Below are 23,200 nucleotides of genomic sequence, written 5' to 3'. Positions count from 1 at the left end.
CTTCATAAACTGACTCTCCCGCTGATAACCTTCTTCCTCACCTCCTTTCCAAGAAGGTGGTAGAGCTTCCACCTGCCCTAGCAGATGGAGACAAATTTGAACATCCCCTGCAAACACACCCCAGGTTCAATGCATTCAAGTTCAGTCGGTGGTGTGCTGGAGCTGGCTTGCACTAACTCATGAATGCTGACTGTGCACAACTTTTCCCACATGCAGTGTTAGCACACGAGTGGCCCTGAAATCACCACCGCAGGACAACTTACACCATGGAAATCAGCAAAGGCTCACAAATCTTCCAAATCACAGTTTTTTCCCCTCTCAGAGAGCCTGTAACTATTTACCAGCATGCCACTTAGTTCAAGTCACTATTATCTCTCACTTGGACTGTAACACCCACATGCTCTCCCTGCTTCAGGCCTTACCCCCTATAGTCGTTTCTTCACACGGTAGGTCACAGGGATTCTTTTAAAATATAAATAAGATCATGTCATCATTTTGCCCAAAACCCTCCAAATGGCTTCCCATCTCCCTTAAGTTCAAATCCAAATACTCTACCCAGGCTTAAAAGCCCTAAATCATCGGGCCTCTGGCTACCTCTGACCTCATTTCCTACACCCTCCCCTTCCCTCACTCACTCCACCCCAGCAGACCAACTTTAAGCACCTTAAGTCGATTGTAGCCTCAGGTCCTTTGCATATACCATTCCTTGGACTAAAAAGTTCTTCTCTCAGCTACGCACAAAGCTAATTTCCTAAAGTCTTTGCTCAAAGGTCTCTTCCTCAGAGAGGGCCTTTCAGACTAGCTTTACTGCCATAATCTTTTTTTCTTCTTTTTTTTTTGAGACAGAGCCTTGCTCTGTCGCCCAGGCTGGAGTGCAGTGGCGCCATCTCTGCTCACTGCGAGCTCCGCCCCCCAGGTTCACGCCATTCTCCTGCCTCAGCCTCCTCAGTAGCTGGAACTATAGGCGCCCGCCACCACGCCCAGCTAATTTTTCTTGTATTTTTAGTAGAGACGGGGGTTTCACAGTGTTCGCCAGGATGGTCTGGAACTCCTGACCTCGTGATCCACCGGTGTTGGCCTCCCAAAGTGCTGACATTACAGGTGTGAGGCACCGCACCCACCTACTGCCGTAATCTTATACCCAACTTACCCAGCTTTATTTTTTCTTTTTGAGACGGAGTCTCGCTCTGTCGCCCAGGCTGGAGTGCAGTGGCCGGATCTCGGCTCACTGCAAGCTCCACCCCCTGGGTTCATGCCATTCTCCTGCCTCAGCCTCCCGAGTCGCTGGGACTACAGGCACCCGCCACAGCGCCTGGCTAATTTTTTGTATTTTTAGTAGAGACAGGGTTTCACCGTGGTCTTGATCTCCTGACTTCGTGATCCGCCCGACTTGGCCTCCCAAAGTGCTGGGATTACAGGGGGGAGCCACCGCGCCCGGCCCCAGCCTTATTTTTTCTTTTTCTTTTTTTTTGAAACAAGGTTTCACCCTTGTCACCCAGGCTGGAGTGCAGTGGTGCGATCTCAGCTCACTGCAACCTCTGCCTTCCAGGTTAAAGCGATTATCCTGCCTCAGTCTCCTGGGCAGCTGGGATTACAGGTGTCTGCCATCATGTCCGGCTAGTTTTTGTATTTTTGGTAGAGACAGGGTTTCACCATATTGACCAGGCTGGTCTCAAACTCCTGACCTCAAGTGATCTGCCTGCCTTGGCCTCCCAAAGTGCTGGGATCACAGGCATGAGCCATCACGCCCGGCCACCCAGCCTTATTTTTCTTCATAGCTCACAGAGGCAGGTAGCAACCCAACACTGATTATATTTCTGTCCATGTGCTTACTGCCTGTCTGTCCCATCAGAATGTGAACTCCTTGAGGACAGGACCTAGGTTGCTGTCCCCCGTGTATGTATTCCCAGCACTTTAAACAGTCTTTGGTACACAATGGGCACTTGACACATATTTAAGGAATAAATGAACGCCTTGCAGAGGCTTCAGAAACAGTGAAAGCCCAGGAAAACCGGGGTATTTCAGGCCAATAAACTATTGTTCACAAAGTATCTAAAACTGGCTGTGACAGAAAGGCTATGACGAGCCGAGGACAAGCAGAAAGGTACAGGTAACATTTTGTTTCATAAGCTGATGGTAGGCACATAATTGCTTATTATTCCATGTCTTTATTGTATGTCTTAAATATTGCAGAGCAAATATTAAAAAGAGAGAAAAAATACAATGGAACATGTGCTGTGGGGCTTAGGACCTTATAAGTGACATCCTTCTATAACTCACATCCCCACTTCTCTCTCTAGCCTCAAGTCATTTCGTTAACACTCACTGACCTGGCAATGTGGAGGGAAAGGGTATGAAGAACTCAAAAATCTGGTTTGTTGTAGTTGTTGTTTTGAGACAAGTCTTGCTCTGTTACCCAGGCTGGAGTGCAGTGGGGTGATCTCAGCTCACTGCAATCTCCGCCTCCAGGGTTCAAGCGATTCTCCTGCCTCAGCCTCTGCAGTAGCTAGGATTACAGGCGCCCGCCACCCTGTTTGTCTAATTTTTGTATTTTTAGTGGGGAGATGAGGTTTCACCATATTGCCCAGGCTGGTCGTAAACTCCTGACCTCAAGCAATCCACCCACCTTGGCCTCCCAAAGTGCTGATTACGGGAGTGAGCCACTGCGCCTGGCCAAAAATCTGCGTTTTTATTTAAGTTTCTCATGTCTGTCCTTAGGCAGCGACATATTTGTATAATTCTTTGACCTGTCACAGAACCATTGTGCGTACCTCTTTCTGACTGCTAAGCATGGCAGCAGGCAATGAGATGGGCCCCTTGGCCTGAGGTCCCCATGCTGACCTTCACTGAATACGTAGCATGAGCAAGAAATAAACTGTTGCTTAAGCCAGGGGGATTTCTGAGGCGGTTTGTTATCAAGCAGGACCTAGCCCAGAGATTCTTAAAACTTTTTGGTCTGGGGACCTCCTCACAGTCTTAGAGCTGATCAAGGACAACAGAGAGCTACTGTTTATGCAGGTTATATCTATCAATATTTACTATATTTGAAATCACAATCGGAAACATTAAAAATATTTACTAATTCATTTAGAAATAACAATAAACCCATTACATATTAACATTCTTTTTCTTTTTTTTTTTTTTTGAGATGGAGTCTCACTCTGTCACCCAGGCTGGAGTGTAGAGGCGCGATCTCGGCTCACCGCAAGCTCCACCTTCCAGGTTCACGCCATTCTCCTGCCTCAGCCTCCCGAGTAGCTGGGACTACAGGCGCCGCCACCACATCCGGCTAATTTTTTGTATTTTTAGTAGAGACGGGGTTTCACCATGTTAGCCAGGATGGTCTCAATCTCCTGACCTCATGATCCACCCGCCTCCACCTCCCAAAGTGCTGGGATTACAGGCGAGAGCCACTGCGCCCGGCCCACATATTAACATTCTTATTAAAGATAACTTTATTTTCCAAAACAAAAATAGTGAGAAGAATGGCACTGTTTTACATTTTTGTAAATCATTTTCATATCTGGCTTAACAGAAGGGAGTTGGGTTCTCATATCTGCATCTGCATTCAATCTGTTCTGACATTATCTGGTGGAAGTATGTGAAGAAAACCTAGCCTCATGTGGATATGTAGTTGGAAACAGGACATCATGGACCCTCTAAAGGGGTTTTGGGGACTCCAGGCTTCTCAGACCACACTCTGAGAACCAATGACCTACCCTCTAAATACTACAGCATCTTTCCACATGAGGAAGCAAGCCCACACGTGAGAGAGTTCTGGCCTCAAGGATCACTTGAAGAAAGTGAGGTAGGAAAGAGGCCCTGTGAGAAAATAACTGTCCATAAAGTCTGGGATGCAGTCCAAAGTTCTGACGGGAACTTCAGCTCCAAACCTTCAAGGCCCAAATGCCAATGAAATACAGCCCAAGAGACACACCAGTCCAGGCAGCTGTGTCTGGGCAGTGACTTGGGACACAACTGCTGCAGGCAGCTGGCCCCCTGACCCGTCAATCTACAGCTCTAGGAACACTGCTTCGTGCACAAGTGGAAACTCAGAAGGAAGAAGAGAGGACCCAGCTGGTTCTCTACAGTGAGCTCCTCCATACCCAGAATGCAGCCTCGAAGCAGGGAGAATGCCCAAGCTGTGACCCAGCTTTTGCTTTGGCAGGTGGATAATGTTGAGATGGAAGAAAGCGTATACCAACCTGACAGAGGTGTCATCTTTCCCCGAAGCAAGGCTACTAGAGGCAGAATTACTACAAGTATAATGCGAGGGAAGGCTTGAATACCCACCACTCCCAGTAGGAACTAGGCAGAGCACTATCGTATCCTCCCGAGAGAAAGAGGGCCAGCAAAATCATCACTTTAATAAGATAAACGGGTAACTTCATACTAGCCTATTCCCAGGAGAGAAAGAAAGAATAAAGCCACGTGTTTAAGTGCTCTTCTGGCTCTCATTAAAGTAGATGGAAAAAACAGGTGGTGTACAGGCAAGAGACAGGACTGCTCATTCATACTAGATAGAACAGTAGTTTCCAGCCTGTAGATTGCGGTCTTTTTTTTTTTTTTTTTTTTGAGAGGGAGTTTTACTCTTGTTGCCCAGGCTAGACTGCAATGGCATGATCTCGGCTGACAGCAACCTCTGCCTCCCGGGTTCAGGTGATTCTCCTGCCTCAGCCTCCTGAGTAGCTGGGATTACAGGCATGCGCCACCACACCCGGCTAATTTTGTATTTTTAGTAGAGACGGGGTTTCTCCATGTTGGTCAGGCTTGTCTCGAACTCCCAATCTCAGGGAACACCTATTTTTAGAGCATGGAGAGGATGAGGTACAGGCAGTGAGAAAGGCTGGAGGAGAACCAGGAAGCCAGTGAAGTGGAGAGCTCCCAGAAGGGAGGGGTGATTAATAGTGAGCATTGAAAGAAATGAAGGAGGCAAGGACAGAACTCTCCAGAGTCCAGAGCCGTCCTCAACAGAGGTGTCACAGTATAGGGTCTCAAGTGGTCTCAGAGCCATAAACACACAATCCTAGACACTGGGCAGGGCCTTCGAAGCTTTTCTGTTCTCTCTCAAGTCCCTGGATCTGATCAGATATGTCCATGAGCTAGAGGACAGGCACTAGCCAAAGGAAGCGAGTCCAAGTGGAGCCAAGACAGTGGCACTATTAGGAAGGGCTTCCTGCTTGGACCCACAGCAGAAGTTGGCAGGAAATGCTTTCCCTTTTAGTGTCAGGGACCACTGCGGGGAGTCTGCAATGGCACGAGAGTGGCTGCTCCCTTGAGATAGAGAACTAAGGGGCCAGAGTCACAGAAGGCCAGGGTCCCCTAGGATTTGGCTGACCTCAAACTGGCAAGGAAACCCCAGCCAACTGTGAGGAAAACGATCTGTTTTTGTTGCTATGTTTTGTTGCCACCAGCTACTTTCTTCCCCCTTTTCCCTTCCCCCAATTCTCAATCCCACTCAATTCAAGTTATAAATGCCTGAGTTGTAAGTCATTCCAGCCAAACCATGGACTTGCTATTTCTATAAACAAGCATGTCAGAGACCTGTCCAAGGCAGAGCTCTCTTCGCCTTCCCCTCCCTTCCTGCAGGTTAAGAACTATATTTGTCTCTTGCCCACACACTAATCTCACAAAGCAGATTCTCTACCAGATTCTGAGAACTGCCACTTATGCAAAAGCCACAGAAGAAGCCAAGGCCAGGAGGCTTTGTGCAGAGACTTAGACAGCAGGGCAGAGACCCAGTGACCGTGGACCTGGGAGTGGGGAGGAAGGGCAGGTATCATGCTCAGGGTAACTCATTCCTGTTCCTTCAAAGTTCAAAGTGCCACCTGGTCAGAGGTAGGCAGGGGCACAATGACCAATCGAAGAAAAGAGCAGACCTTGGATCTAGTCTCTGCTCCTGGTCTCTACCCAGTTTGGCTGATTCAGAGTTCCATCTATACCACAAAGACTCCCAGAAACAAGTAACTTCCAATGTGACAAACAAACAAAAAAAGGGTATCCTGCTTAACAGTTTAGAATTAGTTGGAGCTGAGTAGATTTTCCAGACTAAGATTAAAACAGCCTTAGTTTCTAAGGAAGGTGCATTTGCCACTGCTTGGAAAGGGTAACCTGACAAAGCCTCTAGCCACAGCCCCTGGGGACAAGGAGACTGGAACAAAAGTTCCCAAACCTGGCCAGTCAACAAAGTACCCAAAGAACTTAAGGTTTTTTTATGTAGCAGTCCCTACTCTATCCCCACCCAATCCACTTCCCCTGACTGCAAGATTCTGAATGAAAAGATAAGGAGTAGGGTTTAAGAATATGCATATTAAAGCTCTCCAGGTGGTTCTAATGATTGCTATCAGACTGGGAACTACTAAATTAAGGCATTTGCCCTTTTATTTCCAAATTTTAGCCTCTCTTGGGTTAGTCCCAGTGTTCCAAGTATTTTTTTACAAGAACACACCAGAGGTACAAAAGGTCTGGGGCAGAGAGATGATCTACAGCTGCCATTTACTGAATGTATACTTTGTGCCAATAACTGTTCTAAGCACTTCAGACAGATCATCTCATTTAATACTCTTGACAACTTCATGAAGGACTAGTATCTCCATTTTACAGATGAAAGAGGTAAGTAGTGAGTGGAAGAACCAGGATTTAGACCTGGGGCTGTCTGGTTCCAGAAACTGTGGTGCTTTGAGGAGAGAGTTCAAATTCTTTAGCACCACCAGAATGCTACAGTTTCTGAAACAGCACAAAGGGAAGTCACTATGTCTTTGTGCAGGCATCAGAGACAGGTCTGAGAGCCAAGACAGAAGGCAGAGGGTCACAAGATAGACAATAGAGACCTTTCATGCTATCTTTAACATTAACAAAAAAATTTAGCAGAACTTATCAGTAGCTAAAATGGGTCTAAAAAATGGGTTCTGACCTCTCCTCACTGAGACGGTTGCAAGAAAGAGGGAGGGTCTTCCTAATGCCAGAGTATCCCATGTGGTCAGAGCTTGCCCATGTCCAGCCTATGCTATAGCCAAATATAGACAGCAGACACCCACTTCCAAGGCAATTGGCATTGCAGGGTCAGAAGCAGGAGAAGCTGATTTCGATGCAGATGGTGGAAGAGGTAAGGAAGGCGTCAGACTAGAGGGAGAGGGAATGAAGAGACTCTAGCTAAAAGGCCCAGTTAGTTATATTAATAGTACAGTCATCAGCACGTGCCCAAGTCCAGAGAGCAGATTTAACAGCTTTTACAGTGCCTGGTACAGCCCTTCTGCCCTTTCTCTTCCACAGTTATCAGAAAGGCAAGAAAAGGAGTTATCTCAATGTAAGCATGCAGAATTGGGGTGGGGGTGGGGGTTGTTAGATTTTTTTTTCCCTCTAAAGTCAGTCCTTTCTACAATACTACAGCAAAACCAGAACCACAAGCAAAGCTTTATGAGCTAAAAATCTGGTCATCAAAAGGATCTAATCCCTCCTCATACATACCAACTCCACACACCTGAATTTTCTTCAACTCTTGCTTTTCTATTTTGTAACCAGGGAGAATATTAACTGTTCCTTCTCTGGACTAAGTGTACAAAGTGAATGTGTCTCCCGGAACAAAAAGGGGAGTGTGGAGGGCTCTCAGTGCCCCTACAGTCACACAACTTATGCCATGAAACTCTCCAGGGAAGGAAGGTTTCCTCAACCTATTCTCTACAAAATGTTCACTTCATGCCAACACCCCAGTGTAGGCCTTCAACACATTCCTGGATATAGCAATGGGTTTGTAATCAATTTCCTTACTATAGACTCTTTCCTCCCCTCCTCCAACCCATCAATGTAATTTTTCCACAGCATAGCTTTGATCCATGTTTCTCCCCTGCCCAAAAACTTTTTCAGTCACTCCTTCCTGTCAACTAAATAAAACATAAACGTTTCAGCCTAGCATCAATAAGCCCTGCCCTTCTCATAATTCTATTTCCTACTACTCACCTATATGAATCATGTGCCTTTGTCAATCTGGACTATTCATTTTTCTGGAAAGGAGCCTCGTTTACAGCTCATATGCTTCTTCTAACCTTCCCTTCCACTACCCTATACTGAAATCCTACCTTTCCTTCGAAGACCAGCTCAAATGTCACATCCCCTCTGATTCTTTCTGTGATCGCCTGGCCAGAAATGATTCCTTCCTCCTCAGTACTCTTCTAGCAGCACTTAATTTGCATCATTCACATGGCATGCACTGCTTGGAACCTTGTAAAGAACTTCTATTCTTTATGGATTTCTCCTACCAGTCTATACACTCCCGGAGGGCAGAGGTTGTATCTCACACAACTATATGCTTATAGCACAGGGCACAGTGTTTAATATATATTTGTTGAATCAATCTTTTAAATACTCAAAAACATTTTTAAAAAACTTAAAATCTTGGCCGGGCATGGTGGCTCACACCTGTAATCCCAGCATTCTGGGAGGCCGAGGCAGGTGGGTCATGAGGTCAAGAGTTCAAGACAAGCCTGGCCAACATGGTGAAACCCCATCCTAATAAGAATACAAAAATTAGCCAGGCATGGTGGCATGTGCCTGTAATCCCAGTTACTTAGGAGGCTGAGGCAGAAGAATTGCTTGAACCTGGGAGGCAGAGGTTGCAGTGAGCCGTGATAGTGCCACTACACTCCAGCCTGGGTGACAGAGCAGGACTCCATTCCAGGGGAAAAAAAAAAAATTAATAATAAATTAAATAAAAAACTTAAAATCTTTATGACTACTCTTTGGTTAATCTTACTAAGTTCTTTTACCTCCTAGGGAATTCTCCAGCTATGTATCAATGCCGGCCCTAGAAGCTGCAGTAGAAAGTAAGATTCTGATGCCTTTCCAGAAAGACAGAGGAAGGCCTGAATAACATAATCCATGTGCCATACATGATTACAAACAGAACACTCTTATCCCTGACTTTAGTAAAGACATGCATAGTATGGCTCTTCACAAATCTGACTTAAGTTATAATTAAAGAATGTGTTCGCGGCCAGGCATGGTGATTCATGCCTGTAATCCCAGCATTTTGGGAGGCTGAGGCGGGTGGATCACGAGGTCAGGAATTCAAGACCAGCCTGGCCAACATGGTGAAGCCCCATCTCTACTAAAAATGTAAAAATTAGCTGGGCATGGTGGCACGTGCCTGTAGTTCCAGCTACTTGGGAGGCTGAGGCAGGAGAATTGCTTGAAGTTGGGAGACAGAGGTTGCAGTGAGCCGAGATCACACCACTGCCTGGGCGACAGAGCGAGACTCCATCCCTGCCCACCCCCCAAAAAAATAAATAAAATAAAAGTGACCATGTTGCTCAAAAAGAGCTTTACATGCCCTTGATAATCAGAACAGTGTTATCTCTGGGTGTTGGAATTATAGATACTTTTTCTTCTTCTTTATGCTTTTCTATATTAGTTGTATCAAATCTTTTCAGAAAGCACATGTACTTCAAAAAGTATCAAAAAATATTTTATTTATCAAAGCTAAATGAGGAAATATTTTTGAAGATATTAGAAACTGGTTGGGTACGGTAGCTCACATCTGTAATCCCAACAGGAAAAAAAAATCTACTTTGGGAGGCCTAGGCAGATATATCACTTGAGGTCAGGATTACGCCTGTAGTCCCAGCTACTCAGGAGGCTGAGGCAGGAGAATCGCTTGAACCTGGGAGGCAGAGGTTGCAGTGAACTGAGATACCGCCATTGCACTCCAGCCTGGGTGACAGAGCAAGACTCAATCTCAAAAAGAAAAGGAAATGCATTGTCTCAAATTTAATAAGCTAATCATTAATCTTCAAGAAAATATTTTTATGTCCTATTACTTCTTTAAAAAACAAAAAAAGCTTATTACACCAGACATATTTTTCAATAGCACTTGTGCATAACTGCTTTAATAAAATGAGCATACAGATTTTAAATTTTAAACATCTTAGATTTACATATGAAATACACATGTTTAAATTGGAGAGACTTCCATCTTTATTTTTTTCTACTTACAAAAATAATGCAGGCTCTTTGTGAAAAATTTGAACATTACAGAAATATATAATGTAGACAGTGAAAGTCCATCATAATCTACTATCCCTCCCTGAGATAACCAATATTAACAAGTTTGGTATTGATAGCCTCACTTTTTAATATGTACATACTAACACATATATGTTTTAACAAAAATATAAATAATCATTAACATAAAAAAGTATTATACAATTTGCTTTTTTCCCCCACTTAAGATTATCTTGTATACTCTTCCATATTAGTACATACAGATTAACCTCATTCTTTCTGGTGGGTACAAGGAATTTCATCTTATTGATGTACACCAATCCCCTACTCATAGGTACCTGGATTACTTCAAAATTTCACTCTTATGAATAATACCAAAAAATTCAATTACATACACCTTTGTGCAGTATGTGTGTTTGCACAGAATAAGATGCCAGAATTATAACTGCTGAATCAAAAGGTATGAATGTGCAAATTTTTCTAACAGGTATTACCAAATTGTCCTCTAAGAAAGTTGGATTAATGTACGTTTTCACCAACAGTGTAAGGGTATGATTGCACCTGTATCTTCACATCTTTATGTATCTTTATTTTTTTAAGGAAAAAAGAATTTTTAATAGATTATTTAACTCTGGTCACAACATTAGAAACTTAAATAACGAGTTACAAAACTAACACATTTTCACTTGGCGTGTAAATTCTCAGTCTGACAAAAGGCTAATTCATTTCTCAAATTATTTGTCAATATAGATTAGACCCAAAAGAAAAAAAGTTATTTCTATACCTAGAGAAGCTTTTCCTGTTAAAAATCATGCTCATCACCCCGGTGGTTTCTAAACAGATAAAGAAAAAATCAGGACTCCCCTCTACTCCTGGAGTTCACTGGTTTGATATTTTTTAAAAATTTCCCCCCAAAATCATAGTCATAGTCCTGAAATAAATTACACAGAAGTTAGTATGAAAAAGAACTTCTGCTAAGCCTTCCTTTTGGTCAGTATTGTTGATACACGTTAGAATACTGGCAAGAAAAAGGTACTGAAGATAGTTCACAATAAAAACCCATGCAGAAAGGCTGATTAAAAATGTTGAAACAGAATAGGTTAAGCCTACAAAAAAGGACCTCTCACAAATGGAAACTTGAAGGAATAAAATATTGCTAACAAATTAGAAGAAAATTCCTTGGTATTCTAGATACCTCAGATACTGATAGTATTAGCAACCCCTTATAGCTATAAAGTTATTTAAAACTTACAATGTGCTTTCAAATTCATTAAATCTCATTTAAATCTCACAATGGCCCTGGGAAGGAGTCTATAGCTCATTGTGACCTAGAACTCCTAGCCTCAAGCAATTCTCCCACCTAGGGCCTCCTAAGTAGCTGGGACTACAGTCATGCACCACCATGCCCAGCTAATTTTTTTTTTTTTTTTTTTTTTTGCAGACATGGTTTCACTGTGTTGCCCAGGCTGGTCTTGAACTCCGGGACTCCAGTGATCTGCCCGCCTTGGCCTCCCAAAGTCCCAGCTACTTTTTTTTTTTTCTTTTTTTGAGACGGAGTCTTGCTCTATTGCCAGGCTGGAGTGCAGTGGCGCGATCTTGGCTCACTGCAACCTCCACCTCGCGGATTCAAGCAATTCTCCTGCCTCAGCCTCCCGAGTAGCTGGGACTACAGGTGTGCGCCACCACGCCCGGCTAATTTTTGTATTTTTAGTAGAGATGGCGTTTCACTATGTTGGCCAGGATGGTCTAGATCTCTTGACCTCGTGATCCACCAGCCTCGGTCTCCCAAAGTGCTGGGATTACAGGAGTGAGCCACCACGCCCAGCCCAGCTAATTTTTTAAAAAAGTTTCTAGAGATGGGATCTTGCTATGTTGCCCAGGCCAGTTTTGAACTCCTGGCCTCAAGCAATCCTCCCACCTTAGCCTCTTAGCCTCCAGAGTAGCTGGGGTTACAGGCCCAAGCCTCTGCATCCAGCTCATATTAACTCTTGAGAAGCTCTGTTCACTAGCCCATTCCAGGTTTGTTATGAGGCAGTATCTCAGTGAAAGCAACTGTAGAGGCCTCACAAGAGAACCCAAAGCAGCCTGGAGAAAGAGCATCATAAGCAGAAAGGACATGTTGAGAAAAGTCAGCAGCAGGTTATTATATCATATGAAAACAATCATGGCATACAAAGACACTGTGCCCTCTCAAACAGAAGCCAGCCAATGAATGTCATGGTAATGGAGGCAGGCCTGCATGTTACAAGTTTAGTCCTGACAAACAGCTGCTTGCTTTTCTCCAAAGCAGTAGCATACAGGTGCAAGAATCAGAGTTTCTAAGCATGCTCCCAGCTATGCCCCACAACTGCAAACTGCCTATGGGCTCTTCTCCATCCAATCCATGTGGCTTGGGGCTCCCTCTGCTCAGGACAAACTGAGGGAGTGCAGGGAAGCGGAGGCCTTTAGACCTCATACTTTTGCACCTATAATGTTATCACAGTGCCTATTTGAGAGAAGAAATAAAAAGAATAGACATTCGAGATTAGGCAAGACAAGGCACTTGCTCGAAGAACTTTGCAACCTGGAGCCAGCATGGCCACATGGAGTCAGGCATGCAAGTGACCTCATTTCCGCTTATGTTCAAATTAACTCATCAACCAAATGTCATCATCCAGGTCAGCCTGGACCTGGGACATTTTAAGTCCGTTTTTTTCCCAACTGAAAGAGGTATTTCCACCAGCTACTCTCCACAGCTTCAAAAACAAGGTCAGCTGTATGCTAACAGAGATAACAAAGAGGTGGAATTCAGAGGAAAAGAGGGAGAGACCTGAAGGAGCACTGAAACTAGTCAAGAGCATGAGCTACAAAATCAATCAGCCAACCAAGAGCACAATTCTGAAGCCCCGTGATACCCACACACAAAAACAACCAAGGCATCCGTGGGTCTGCCCTTCACTCCCCAACCAACCCCAAGAGAGATGCAGCAACTGCTTGTGGCTTCTGGTCATCAGGAATCACGCAGCTGCACCCTGCCAACTTGACATTCACATACCCACAGAACCAAGGTTGCACAGTTTCTAACAAGAACAAGCAGGAACAACAGTTCAGGAAATCTGGAGCTGTAGGTGGGAAGAGGAGTAAGGATATAGATGGACAAGGGTTACTGAGTGATGGATCTAAAATAATAGTCTGAGAAATGCATTAAATTGACATTTATAAGGAATGTTGGAGAGAGAGCTGTTTTTTTTTTCCCCCTCTTTGGGAACTGTCCCTTTTTCTAAGCTGAGTGCAGGATGTGCCCCTTGGCTATGGCAATACTAGGCATACTTCTTCAGTCAGCACCATGCTGTGCACATGAAGGCTCCTTGGGAGGAATGCAGAATAAAGATTAAGTGTGGGCCCTGGTATTCAGAAAGCCTCTACTGAATTCTTGCTTAGCCACTCACTGGCTGTGTAACTACCGGCTACTCACCTGACCTCTCTTATCATTCATTTTCTTAACTACAAAATGGGGTGGTAATACTATCTATGGTAGAGTTCTGTAAAACTCGAACAAGATAGTATATGTAAAATGCTTAGCACAGGCCTAGTACATCCTCACCCACCCTGATGACACCATTCGCATCACATCCCTCAGAAACTGCCAATACCTTACCATTGTTCTATTTTTTCATTTGGGCTGTGGTTACACAGGGGAATCATTTATCATTATTTTTAATACAATATTATATCTGTACACTCTCTTAATGTCTGCTGTATTTCATATATATATATTTTCTTAAGATGGAGCCTCGCTGTCTCCCAGGCTGGAGTGCAGTGGCGAGATCTCGGCTCACTGCAGGCTCCGCCTCCCAGGTTCACGCTGTTCTCCTGCCTCAGCCTCCCGAGTAGCTGGGACTACACGCACCCACCACCACGCCCGGCTAAATTTTTTTAGTTTTAGTAGAGACGGGGTTTCACCGTGTTAGCCAGGATGGTCTTGATCTCCTGACCTCGTGATCTGCCCGCCTCGGCCTCCCAAAGTGCTGGGATTACAGGCGTGAGCCACCGCGCCCGGCCTGTATTTCATAATTTTCTAAAGTCTTGTTTTCTTAAGTGCTAGCACCTGTAACAGCATCAGCCAAACTTATGAAGAAAGGACCAGAAGAGCCACTAAAGGAAGATGGGTCTCAAAGGCTGATCAGAACTGTGATGAATAAGGAGCAACGCTCAAATCCTGAACCACCAAAGAAACTCTCTTCTCAGGATTTCTCCAAAAGAACATTTGGCAAAGCGGGAAAAAAAAAAAATCAGTCATATGGTTTCAGAAAGGGCTGTTCTAAGATCTTCAAGTAAATTAAAATATCAATTATAAACAGAGGGGCAGAGAGTTTTTTGCTTGTTTTTAAGACAGGGTCTCACTCTGTTGCCCAGGCTGGAATACAGAGGTGCCATCATAGCTCACTGCAGCCTCAAACTCCTGGGCTCAAGCGATTGTCCTGCCTCAGCCTCCTAAGATGCTGGGGCTATAGGTGTGCACCACCATGCCCAGCATACCAAGGAAAGGAAAATATCTTTAGCTTCATTTCAGTTTGAGGGGGAGAGATAAGGCATACAAACTTTAAAATCCCAGCAAAAAAAAAAAAAAAAACAAAACAAAAAACAAAAAACACAGGATTGTTTTACAGAATAGGGAAGCAACCAAAAAAAGCATTGCATACTTTTGGAGACTAAGGTGGGCAGATCACTTGAGGTCAGGAGTTCGAGACCAGCCTGGCCAACATGTTGAAACCCTGTCTCTACCAAATATACAAAAAGTAGCCGGGCATGGTGGCACATGCCTGTAATCCCAGCTACTTGGGAGGCTGAAGCAAAAGAATCACTTGAACCTGGGAGGTGGAGGTTGCAGTGAGCTGAGATCACACCACTGCACTTCAGCCTAGGTGACAGAGTGAGACTCTGTCTCAAAAAAAGAAAAAAGGGGGGAAAAAAAAGAAAGCATTGCAAACATTGTGATAAAATGAGAGGGGGGAATTTACTCCCTAGAAATCTAGAAGGAGCTATCCATACTGTAAATTCATTCCTCTGTTAAGTATCCTTCAAAACCAGAGGAAAATAATGTGAACAGTGAAGAAGCACTGGACCTGCTGCTCTAACTGTTGAAAGGAAGGAAGGATTTGGAAAATCTGGACATTCAAAAATACCAACGCTAAAAATCCACACTACCCAGTCTGGCTGTCATACTCACTTCTATTTCTTGCCTTCCTCACCAAACTTTTTTTTTTTTTTTTTTTTTTTTTTTAAAGGTAACAGAAGTTAAAGTAAAATCCACAAATGGGGTAATAAACACCCAAGAAGGTGGGCAGGTCTCATTCTATACCTCTACTGAGAATTGCTATGAAAAGGAAGCTGCCAGAAAACCTGGCTTTATCTTGCATTAAACAATGGAGCCCAGAGGAGAGGCTGTTCCACTGGAACAGTGGGAATGTGAAGTATAATATAAAGAATCCTTCTGAAAACACTGTAGCTTTATTTCTTTAACAACACTGCAGTCTGAACATGAAGTAAAACCAACAGATACTCTGAGGATGAGTGGGGCAGACCATGTGCTCATAGAAGCTTAGTTTGAATAAACATAGCCCCAATTTCAAGCCCTGGACTGTTTTCTCCAAACAAAGGGTCAGTGATAACAGCATCAAGCCCAACTTCAGATCAGGGGGTTGGTGCGGAGGTTACAGAGGTCAGGCCAAAGCCTCATTTCCACCTGTTTTTTCATTAGTCAAGAAATGAAAATACACAGGTGACAAATGGAAGACATTCAAAATACCAGCAGGAAATAAGACATTGACTCAAATCCAAGAGGGGAACCTGCCCTAAATTGCAAACTGAAAGAGAGAAAAACTTGGAAAGCAGCAGTGCTGTTCCACTCTGAAATGAGTGAGGCCAAGTAGGTGAGAGGAGGTTTCGAAAGACAACTCCGAGCCTGAAGAGGCTGGGCTATTTTTAGACAGTAAAGGAAGAGGTATTGGGTCCAGGGAGAGAAGCATCCTCTCTCTCCAACGAGAATCACTTTGAAGGCTGAGGGCAGCTGCAGGCACCGGAAGGAGGAATGAAATGGAGATCAAAGAAACAAAACTAGGAGAACACTGACATTTTTCATTGTATACCACCTGTTGTGAGGATCTCAAGACACTTCACAAGCCTTATTTCAAGAGACCTGAGAGAGAAAATTCAGCAAGAGCTTGACCAAGGTCATTCACAAAGGGTGGTGAGGGGCATCGCTGCTGGCCACAGCGACATCCACTCTTAGTCATCTATTCTATGTGGAGAGCTCAGAGCGTGTTCCCTGGAGCCTGGCACAGAGGCGAGCACCGCTAAAGTAAGGCAGGAGCTGGGCATGGTGGTTCATGCCTGTAATCCCAGCACTTTGAGAGGTTGCGGCAGGAGGATCCCTTGAGGCCTGGAGTTCGAGACCAGCCTGGGCAACAGAGTGAGACTCTGTCTCTACGAAAAAACAAAAATAACTGGCTGGGCGTGGTGGCTCAAGCTCGAAGTACCACTACACAACTATACAGGAAAAAAAACTTGGAGACAAAAATAGAGAAAGAAGAATTAGATTTACAATTAAAAAAACACAACTAGAAGAAAGTCATCTTACCCATTGTTTCCAGAAGGAATAATATAACCTAGATCAGATTAATGGCTCTTAAGCAAGAAGATCTCAATACCTCCTTTGGTTACTTTTTAAAAATCTAGCAACCCGCCAGCGCAGACAATCCTTTTGTAACCCTAACTTAAATCTTGCCTGCTGGGCTTCGGTCCATTTCTGTCCGTTGTCCTTGAAAACAAGCCCAGCTCCCTCCACATAAAAATCTTTCAGAAACTTTTAAGAGGAGGAGGGTTAGCTACCAAGATCACACACATTTACCTCTTAAGGAAAACACACCCCAACTTAGAGATGAAAGGCAGGAATTGACAAGTCTACAGGATCTGAACTTGGGTATTTACTGATAGCGTCAAGTCACACTTCACCAAGACTAAGCTGATTTAATATAAAACTTTAAATCAGTCTTTTCCAATGTACTCCACTGAAGAGACTTCCCTCCCTTCGAAAAAGCTTAATGAAAATCTCAGCACTCATCTACTTTCTTTGCTGTAACTTAAATCTCCACCTCCACTGGCTCTCTCACACCAGCGTTTAGCCATATTTTTTAACTAGGTTTCTCCTGAATTAAGAACCCTTTACTAGAGCACTGCTTTCTGCATACGTGGACTTCTTCTCTCTTATGTCCTTCACACCTAATTAGGCTGCATCTCTACTTCTTTGTCACCTTTTTATTAATCCTAGTTTTGATTTCTAAAGAGGTCATAAATTCCTCCTGATTATTTTATTCACCTAGATGTCCAAGTTTATCCCACACTATATTTGACATCTTTAAATTATTCTCATTTTTTTTTTTTAGTACTTACTACCTATTTTACACTGTCCTAAACGGTGTGATGTAAAGGAAATAGAGAACATGACCCCAATCCTTAGGAAATGAAGACATACATAAAACAACAATAAGATATTGGTTTCAAGGTCGGGGGCTAGTCACAAAAAACCCTGTGGCTCTGATAAATACAGAATTGGACCTAAAAATAAGTGTAGAATTTGGTGTAAAGGAGAAGGCTACTTTAGAAACAATAGTATAATTCAAAGCAGGAGGCAATCTGATGTAAGAGCTGCATAAAGGTTTTCTGACACTTCCTTCTTTGCCCCCCAAAAGGGGCATGTGCCTTTCTGTCTTCAAATTTTATTTGAGAATTAGCTATCCATGAATCACAAATTTCCTTTTATCATGATTACCCACAGCCACCACATATTAGAGCAACTCACAGAGCTTAATACGCCTGGTTCACAGAGCTTAATACACTAGAGTAATCACAAGGCAGGCTTTTAGAATAATCTTAGGTAGAGATCTTTAACTAAGGAGTGTGGGGAGTCTGGCATCTCTAGGATCCTGGGCACACAAAGACAGCTACGCCTCTTGGGTGCTAAAGATATGCACCATTTTGCTGCCAGACCATTCAAGGGTCATTCAACTTCAGCTAAGTATTTCATACACAGCTTCAGGACAGACAAAGCCATCTAAAGCAGTCTGAAGCACTGAATTCCTATTTTAAACAGGGAATGGGTAAATGGTCTTGCCAGGGATGCCCCTTTTCCACTGTTTTCCTGGAGAGCTCTTCTCTACCTGCCTTAGGACTCACAGTTCAAGCATCCTTTCCTCTGTGAAGCCTTTCTTTCTTTCTTTCTTTTTTTTTTTGAGATAGAGTTTTGCTCTGTTACCCAGGCTAGAGTGCACTGGCGGGATCTCAGCTCACTGCAACCTCGGCCTCCCGGGTTCGAGCAATTCTCCTGCCTCAGCCTCCCAAGTAGCTGGGATTACAGGCGTGCACCACCACGCCTGGCTAATTTTTGTATTTTTAGTAGAGACCAGGTTTCACCATCTTAACCATGCTGGTCTCGAACTCCTGACCTAGTGATCCACCTGCCTTGGCCTCCCAAAGTGCTGGGATTACAGGGGTGAGCCACCATGACCAGCCTGTGAGGCCTTTCCTAATTCCTCTGAACTGACTTAGGTCGCCTCCCCTGTGCTTCCATTAACAACGTACACATACTTCTAGAGCAGCACTTAACCACACTGTGTTTTAATTGTTTACATGTCTGACTAGCCATAAGCCCTTTGATGGCAAGGGTAATGTTTTACCCATCACTGATTGCACACTTAATAGGCACTCAATAAACACTTGTTAAATGCATTAATAATGGGTGATATTGGAAGTCTTAAAGAATGGCAACATACTTTCTGGATTCCAGACCAAAATTACAGTAAGAATTAACAATGAAGGCTAAACTCTTATTATACATTTCTACTACATACACCATTCCTGGCCAGAAAAAGAGGCCAAATATTTGAGAAGATTGTTCTAACAGTGCTGGTCACTGCCAAGTTACCAGCCAAGAATAAGAGCACTTGCAGTATTAAGAACGAACAGAGTCATATCTAAAACAATTTCTACATTTCAGGCTTATTTGCCTGCCTCAGGAGAATAGAAACAATGATGAATAAGAGACCTTGGACGGGTCACAATGTCCATCGATCACAAAACCCTGTAGCAAACTGTGATTCAACACAACTTCTGCTGAAATATACAGGAAAGTTGTTCACCTTCTTACCAAATCTACTCCAGGCTCTGCTAATGAATACAGAGCTGAACTAAGTCCTCCCAGAACCCTGCCAGTTGTACAGTGGCATTCTAAATCATTCCTCATGGGATTTACTCATCACTGAAGAGATACAGGCAAAGCAATACAATGCTGTGGTCTCAAATGCCTCTCCCAATAACAACCTTGTACCTCACAAGGCTATTGTGTTTACAGGCTACTAATAAGACACAAAATCTGATCTGATCCTGTGGGAATAAAGCCCTGGTCTCAAGTGATTAAACAAATGTAGTCTACTTCTGGGTTCCCAAAGTTGTGGGGTTTATTTAGTTGAAGAAAGCATAAGGACCAAAACCCAGACAAGTGAAGGGATGGAAAGGAACTTTGCCTCTGAGGATCATCTGCAGCTGAGTGGGATGTGGCTCTTGGCATATAGTGAATGAGATAAGCAATGCTCAAGGGCCATCCAGAACTTTTTGCTGACAGATATCTGGCTTCTTGCATGTTATCATTCCTAAGAAACCAAGATGCTCCAGTTAGCCTCTTGAAGGGCCAAAAAAAATTTGTTTTGACCCTAGGCAAGAGCAATTACCAAGCCAGTAACTCTGACTAGGTGTTTTAGCATATTTCTTTCTGCCACTATAGTATTACATAACCCCAGCTGTTACATTAACACCTGCAGCTACATTAGTCACACCTTAGCCCTTCACAAGGTATGTGTTCCTACTGTCTCTCCCAAGGGAAACTGAGTCACAGCATATCAACTGGCTTCCCAAGCACATGCTTAGTGTATAGTGAGGCCTCAACTGAACCCAGGCGGCCTTCCTAGTATTCACCTCTTCTCATGGATGAATCTCAGCATGCCCACCCCTGCTGCTTTTTCCTTCAACCTAAATCCAAATCATTGCCTGCACAGATCACATGTGATCCTTTAGAGTAAACAAGAGCTTCTAGTTATCTTTCCCAAGAAACAGGAAGGTTAACGAGGAACATGGAGCAGGAGAGGGTGGGTTTGGAAAGAGGTGGCTCCCAACAGGACTCACCTTGGAGCTGAGGTCCTCTCGTCGGTTTCCTGCCTTATTCCTGCGCAGTTTGATGGATGGAGATCTCAATAGATTCTTGATTCGGCTGGTAATGGTTGACCCTTCCACAGCCATTATGACGAGAAACCCCTTGGGACAGTCCCCGGCACAGTACTGGGTCTTGTCTCAACAGCGGCACTGTCTTCCCACTCCACAGGGCTTCCCAATATGCCCTCTCACTGACCTGAGATGGCAGAAGCCAAGTATAACAGTGTCTTACCTTCTGCCTAGCGAAGTCTGCAGTTTTTACCTCTGGGTATTGCTCTCACCATTTCCCTCATCCCCACCTTCTAGCCCTGCACAGTTTCTTACAACGTCGGAAGGAAAGGCTGGCGAAAAAGGGGGGAAATCCTAAGCCACTAAGAAATGCCAGGCCCACGCCCGCCAGAGGCGTTTAACTGGCGAGATGGATGGGATGGGCCCTAGTTGGTCTCCTGGACGATCTGGTTCCCGTTAATGCCCAACTATTCCCATGGCAACTGTAGAGTCCAACGGAGGAGGCCGCCGAGAACACCAGGGATTTCCGCAGGCCTGGACACCTGCGCTAGCGCCGGCGGGGACTCGGCGCGGCGGGGCTCGCCGCAGCCCACAACTCGTTCTGCCACGGGAGCCTCCCTCCCCCACTCCCTATCCTCCAGAGCTCGCTCTCCGCCCTCCACAGCGGCTCTGGACCTTTATCTTTCACCCGCCTCTGAGGCCCCTGCTACTCGTCAGCGCCCCCGTTCGGGCCAGCCTCACCAGCCTCGGCGAGCGAGGGCCACCCCGCTCACAGCGCCCTCGGGCATCGCGCTCGGCAATTTCAGCTCCGCCGCTGTAGCGGCAGTGGTAGAAGCAGCAGCAGGAGCTACGGTGGCACGATCGGCTCAAAACGCGAACTACCGCCTGGGCCAAGCTGCGCGCCAGGTGGGCGGAGCCGATGCGAGGGGCGCGGCCTGTAGTCAGGAGAGCGCTTCCAGAGTGGACGAGCAAGATTTACGGGGACGGAACCAATGAAAGGGCCCAGGAAGCAGACGGCTTGGGACTAGAGAACCACGAAATCCGCACAATTGCGGCTACCGCTTTTAGAGGAAGGTCAACAGAACATGGCTTCAGAATTGAGAGAACCAAGCCTTTTATGGTATTATCAGGCCTGGTCCCCCATGTAACTGCACTTACCAGAGCCCCAAGACGATAACCACGCCTCCAGGGTGTTAACGTTGCCATTTGATAGGCCCGAGGGACCGTAGCTGAAACTCATAGCTCAGAATTACAAGACTGAGCTACAGTAGGAGCTCTGCTCCCAGCGACCACAAGTGTTGAGATTTAAAGCGCCTGAAGTAGTTTCTGCTCGCAGCCAGTCCGGCACGTAGACTCAACGTGGAAAGGATTATACTGAATAACGCAATTTAATAGCTAAGAATAGTGTTTTTGCACTGGGCAACCTGATTGGTCATTATGAAAGGGGAAAGGGTGGCCTTGAACAGAGCTTTGGGCGTGCGGGGGCAAGAGAAGACAAGTGAATATGCTATGTTAATAATACTGCAGGTTTCATGGTTTCTTTAGCCTCCGACGTCCCATTGTGCTTCCTCAGCTAAAGCTGACCAGCACTTCGTTGCTCCACATCTTTCCTCGTTCCATTTACTTGTGAATCCTTTTCTCTAGGGCTGTTCCTTGCTGAGGTCACTGTCGAGCTTGCTGATACTAGATCGAGGGGTAGTTTTTCTAACTCATGTCGGGGGAGGCAGAGGGAATACACGGAAATGTTACATGAAATATGTATTTCCTCTGTATTCTCCACTTACTACCATAAGAAATTATGAAAAAGCCTAACCCAGAGACTTGGGCCCCAAGGGAATAGTACACTAGTGTGTCCGTCTCACCCTATCCAGATCTTTTGAATCCCTGTGGAGATGACATGTGTCTGCAAGAGGGAAGAACCTCTAAGAAATTAGTATACCTTATGAAAAAGCCTAAGCCAAAGACAAGGGACCCAAGGGAATACTACACTGGTGTATCTGTCTCACCCTACCCAGATCTTTTCAAGCCCTGTGGAGAAGACATGTGATAGCAAGAGGGAAGAACCCGTAAACTCATTGCTTGTGTACAAATGGTGAGCCTTGTACAGCCAAGTGGCAAAGCACATATGTGCTTTTGTATACTGTAGCCACATACTAAAAATGAGATTTGTAAAGCTCACAAGTTGACATGGAGATGATGGATGTCATCTCCTAGAAGACCAACTGGCAATAGCATGTGGCCTTCTTCCCTTCAACCATGCACTGCAAATATTATGAAACATAAAATACGATTTTCAAATTTATTTCCCAAGTCTGGAGGAGGAAGGCAAGAACCATTAGCTACAATAGGCAAGAGATACTTGGTTCCCTCAACCTCTTGCTAGTTACATGATGCAACCTCTCCATGGGAGTAAAAGCTAATAAATGGTGCCACCTGGTGTCTTTACTCACATGCTGCAGACCACAGCAGCTGCCATCTCCACCCATGAAACTAGAGTAAAAATGTCCCAAAGAGCCATCCCTAATCCTCTCCAGATCATTCTGGTGTCCACTAACGGTTTTCTCACCTCATCACTTATGGCCAGGTAAACGGTTTACAAAGTATCATTGGTCATTTCTTTCATGAAAAACAACTGAAAGCAGTGTAATGAGGATTTCTTAAGTCGGAAACCTGGGTACTTTCTGTCTTAGGCCAAAGCCACACTTTTTTTTTTTAAACAGAGCCTCACTCTGTCGCCAGGCTGGAGTGCAGTGGTGATCTCAGCTCACTGCCATCTCCCACTCCCGGGTTCAAGCCATTCTCCTGCCTCAGCCTCCCAAGTAGCTGGGATTACAGGCATGCGCCACCATGCCCAGTTAATTTTTGTATTTTTAGTAAAGACAGGGTTTCACCATGTTGGCCAGTAGGTCTCGATCTCCGGCTCGTGATCTGCCCGCCTTGGCCTCCCAAAGTG

General features: G+C 44.8%; 1 protein-coding gene across 4 annotated transcripts in view; it reads right to left on the bottom strand.

Moving 5' to 3' along the window:
* Positions 1-22,941, bottom strand: part of MAPKBP1 (mitogen-activated protein kinase binding protein 1) — a 54,809-nt gene extending 31,868 nt beyond the window's left edge. For 2 of the 4 annotated variants that reach the window (XM_030920576.1, XM_030920577.1), the window contains exons 1-2: positions 20,989-22,941; positions 20,212-20,434 (exon numbers count right to left, since the gene is read on the bottom strand). In XM_030920576.1, coding sequence (XP_030776436.1) covers positions 20,212-20,325 — 114 coding nt within the window. In that variant the 5' untranslated portion in view covers positions 20,326-20,434; positions 20,989-22,941. The remainder of the gene's footprint in view (positions 1-20,211; positions 20,435-20,988) is intronic. The other 2 variants (XM_010369060.2, XM_030920578.1) reach the window with 1 other exon arrangement.
* Positions 22,942-23,200: the final 259 nt, after the last annotated feature.

The sequence above is a fragment of the Rhinopithecus roxellana genome, chromosome 17, assembly GCF_007565055.1.
Source record: "Rhinopithecus roxellana isolate Shanxi Qingling chromosome 17, ASM756505v1, whole genome shotgun sequence".
In the NCBI taxonomy this organism is placed as follows: domain Eukaryota; kingdom Metazoa; phylum Chordata; class Mammalia; order Primates; family Cercopithecidae; genus Rhinopithecus; species Rhinopithecus roxellana.
Note: the sequence above shows the minus strand (reverse complement) of the source record. Positions and strands in the feature narration are given on the sequence as shown.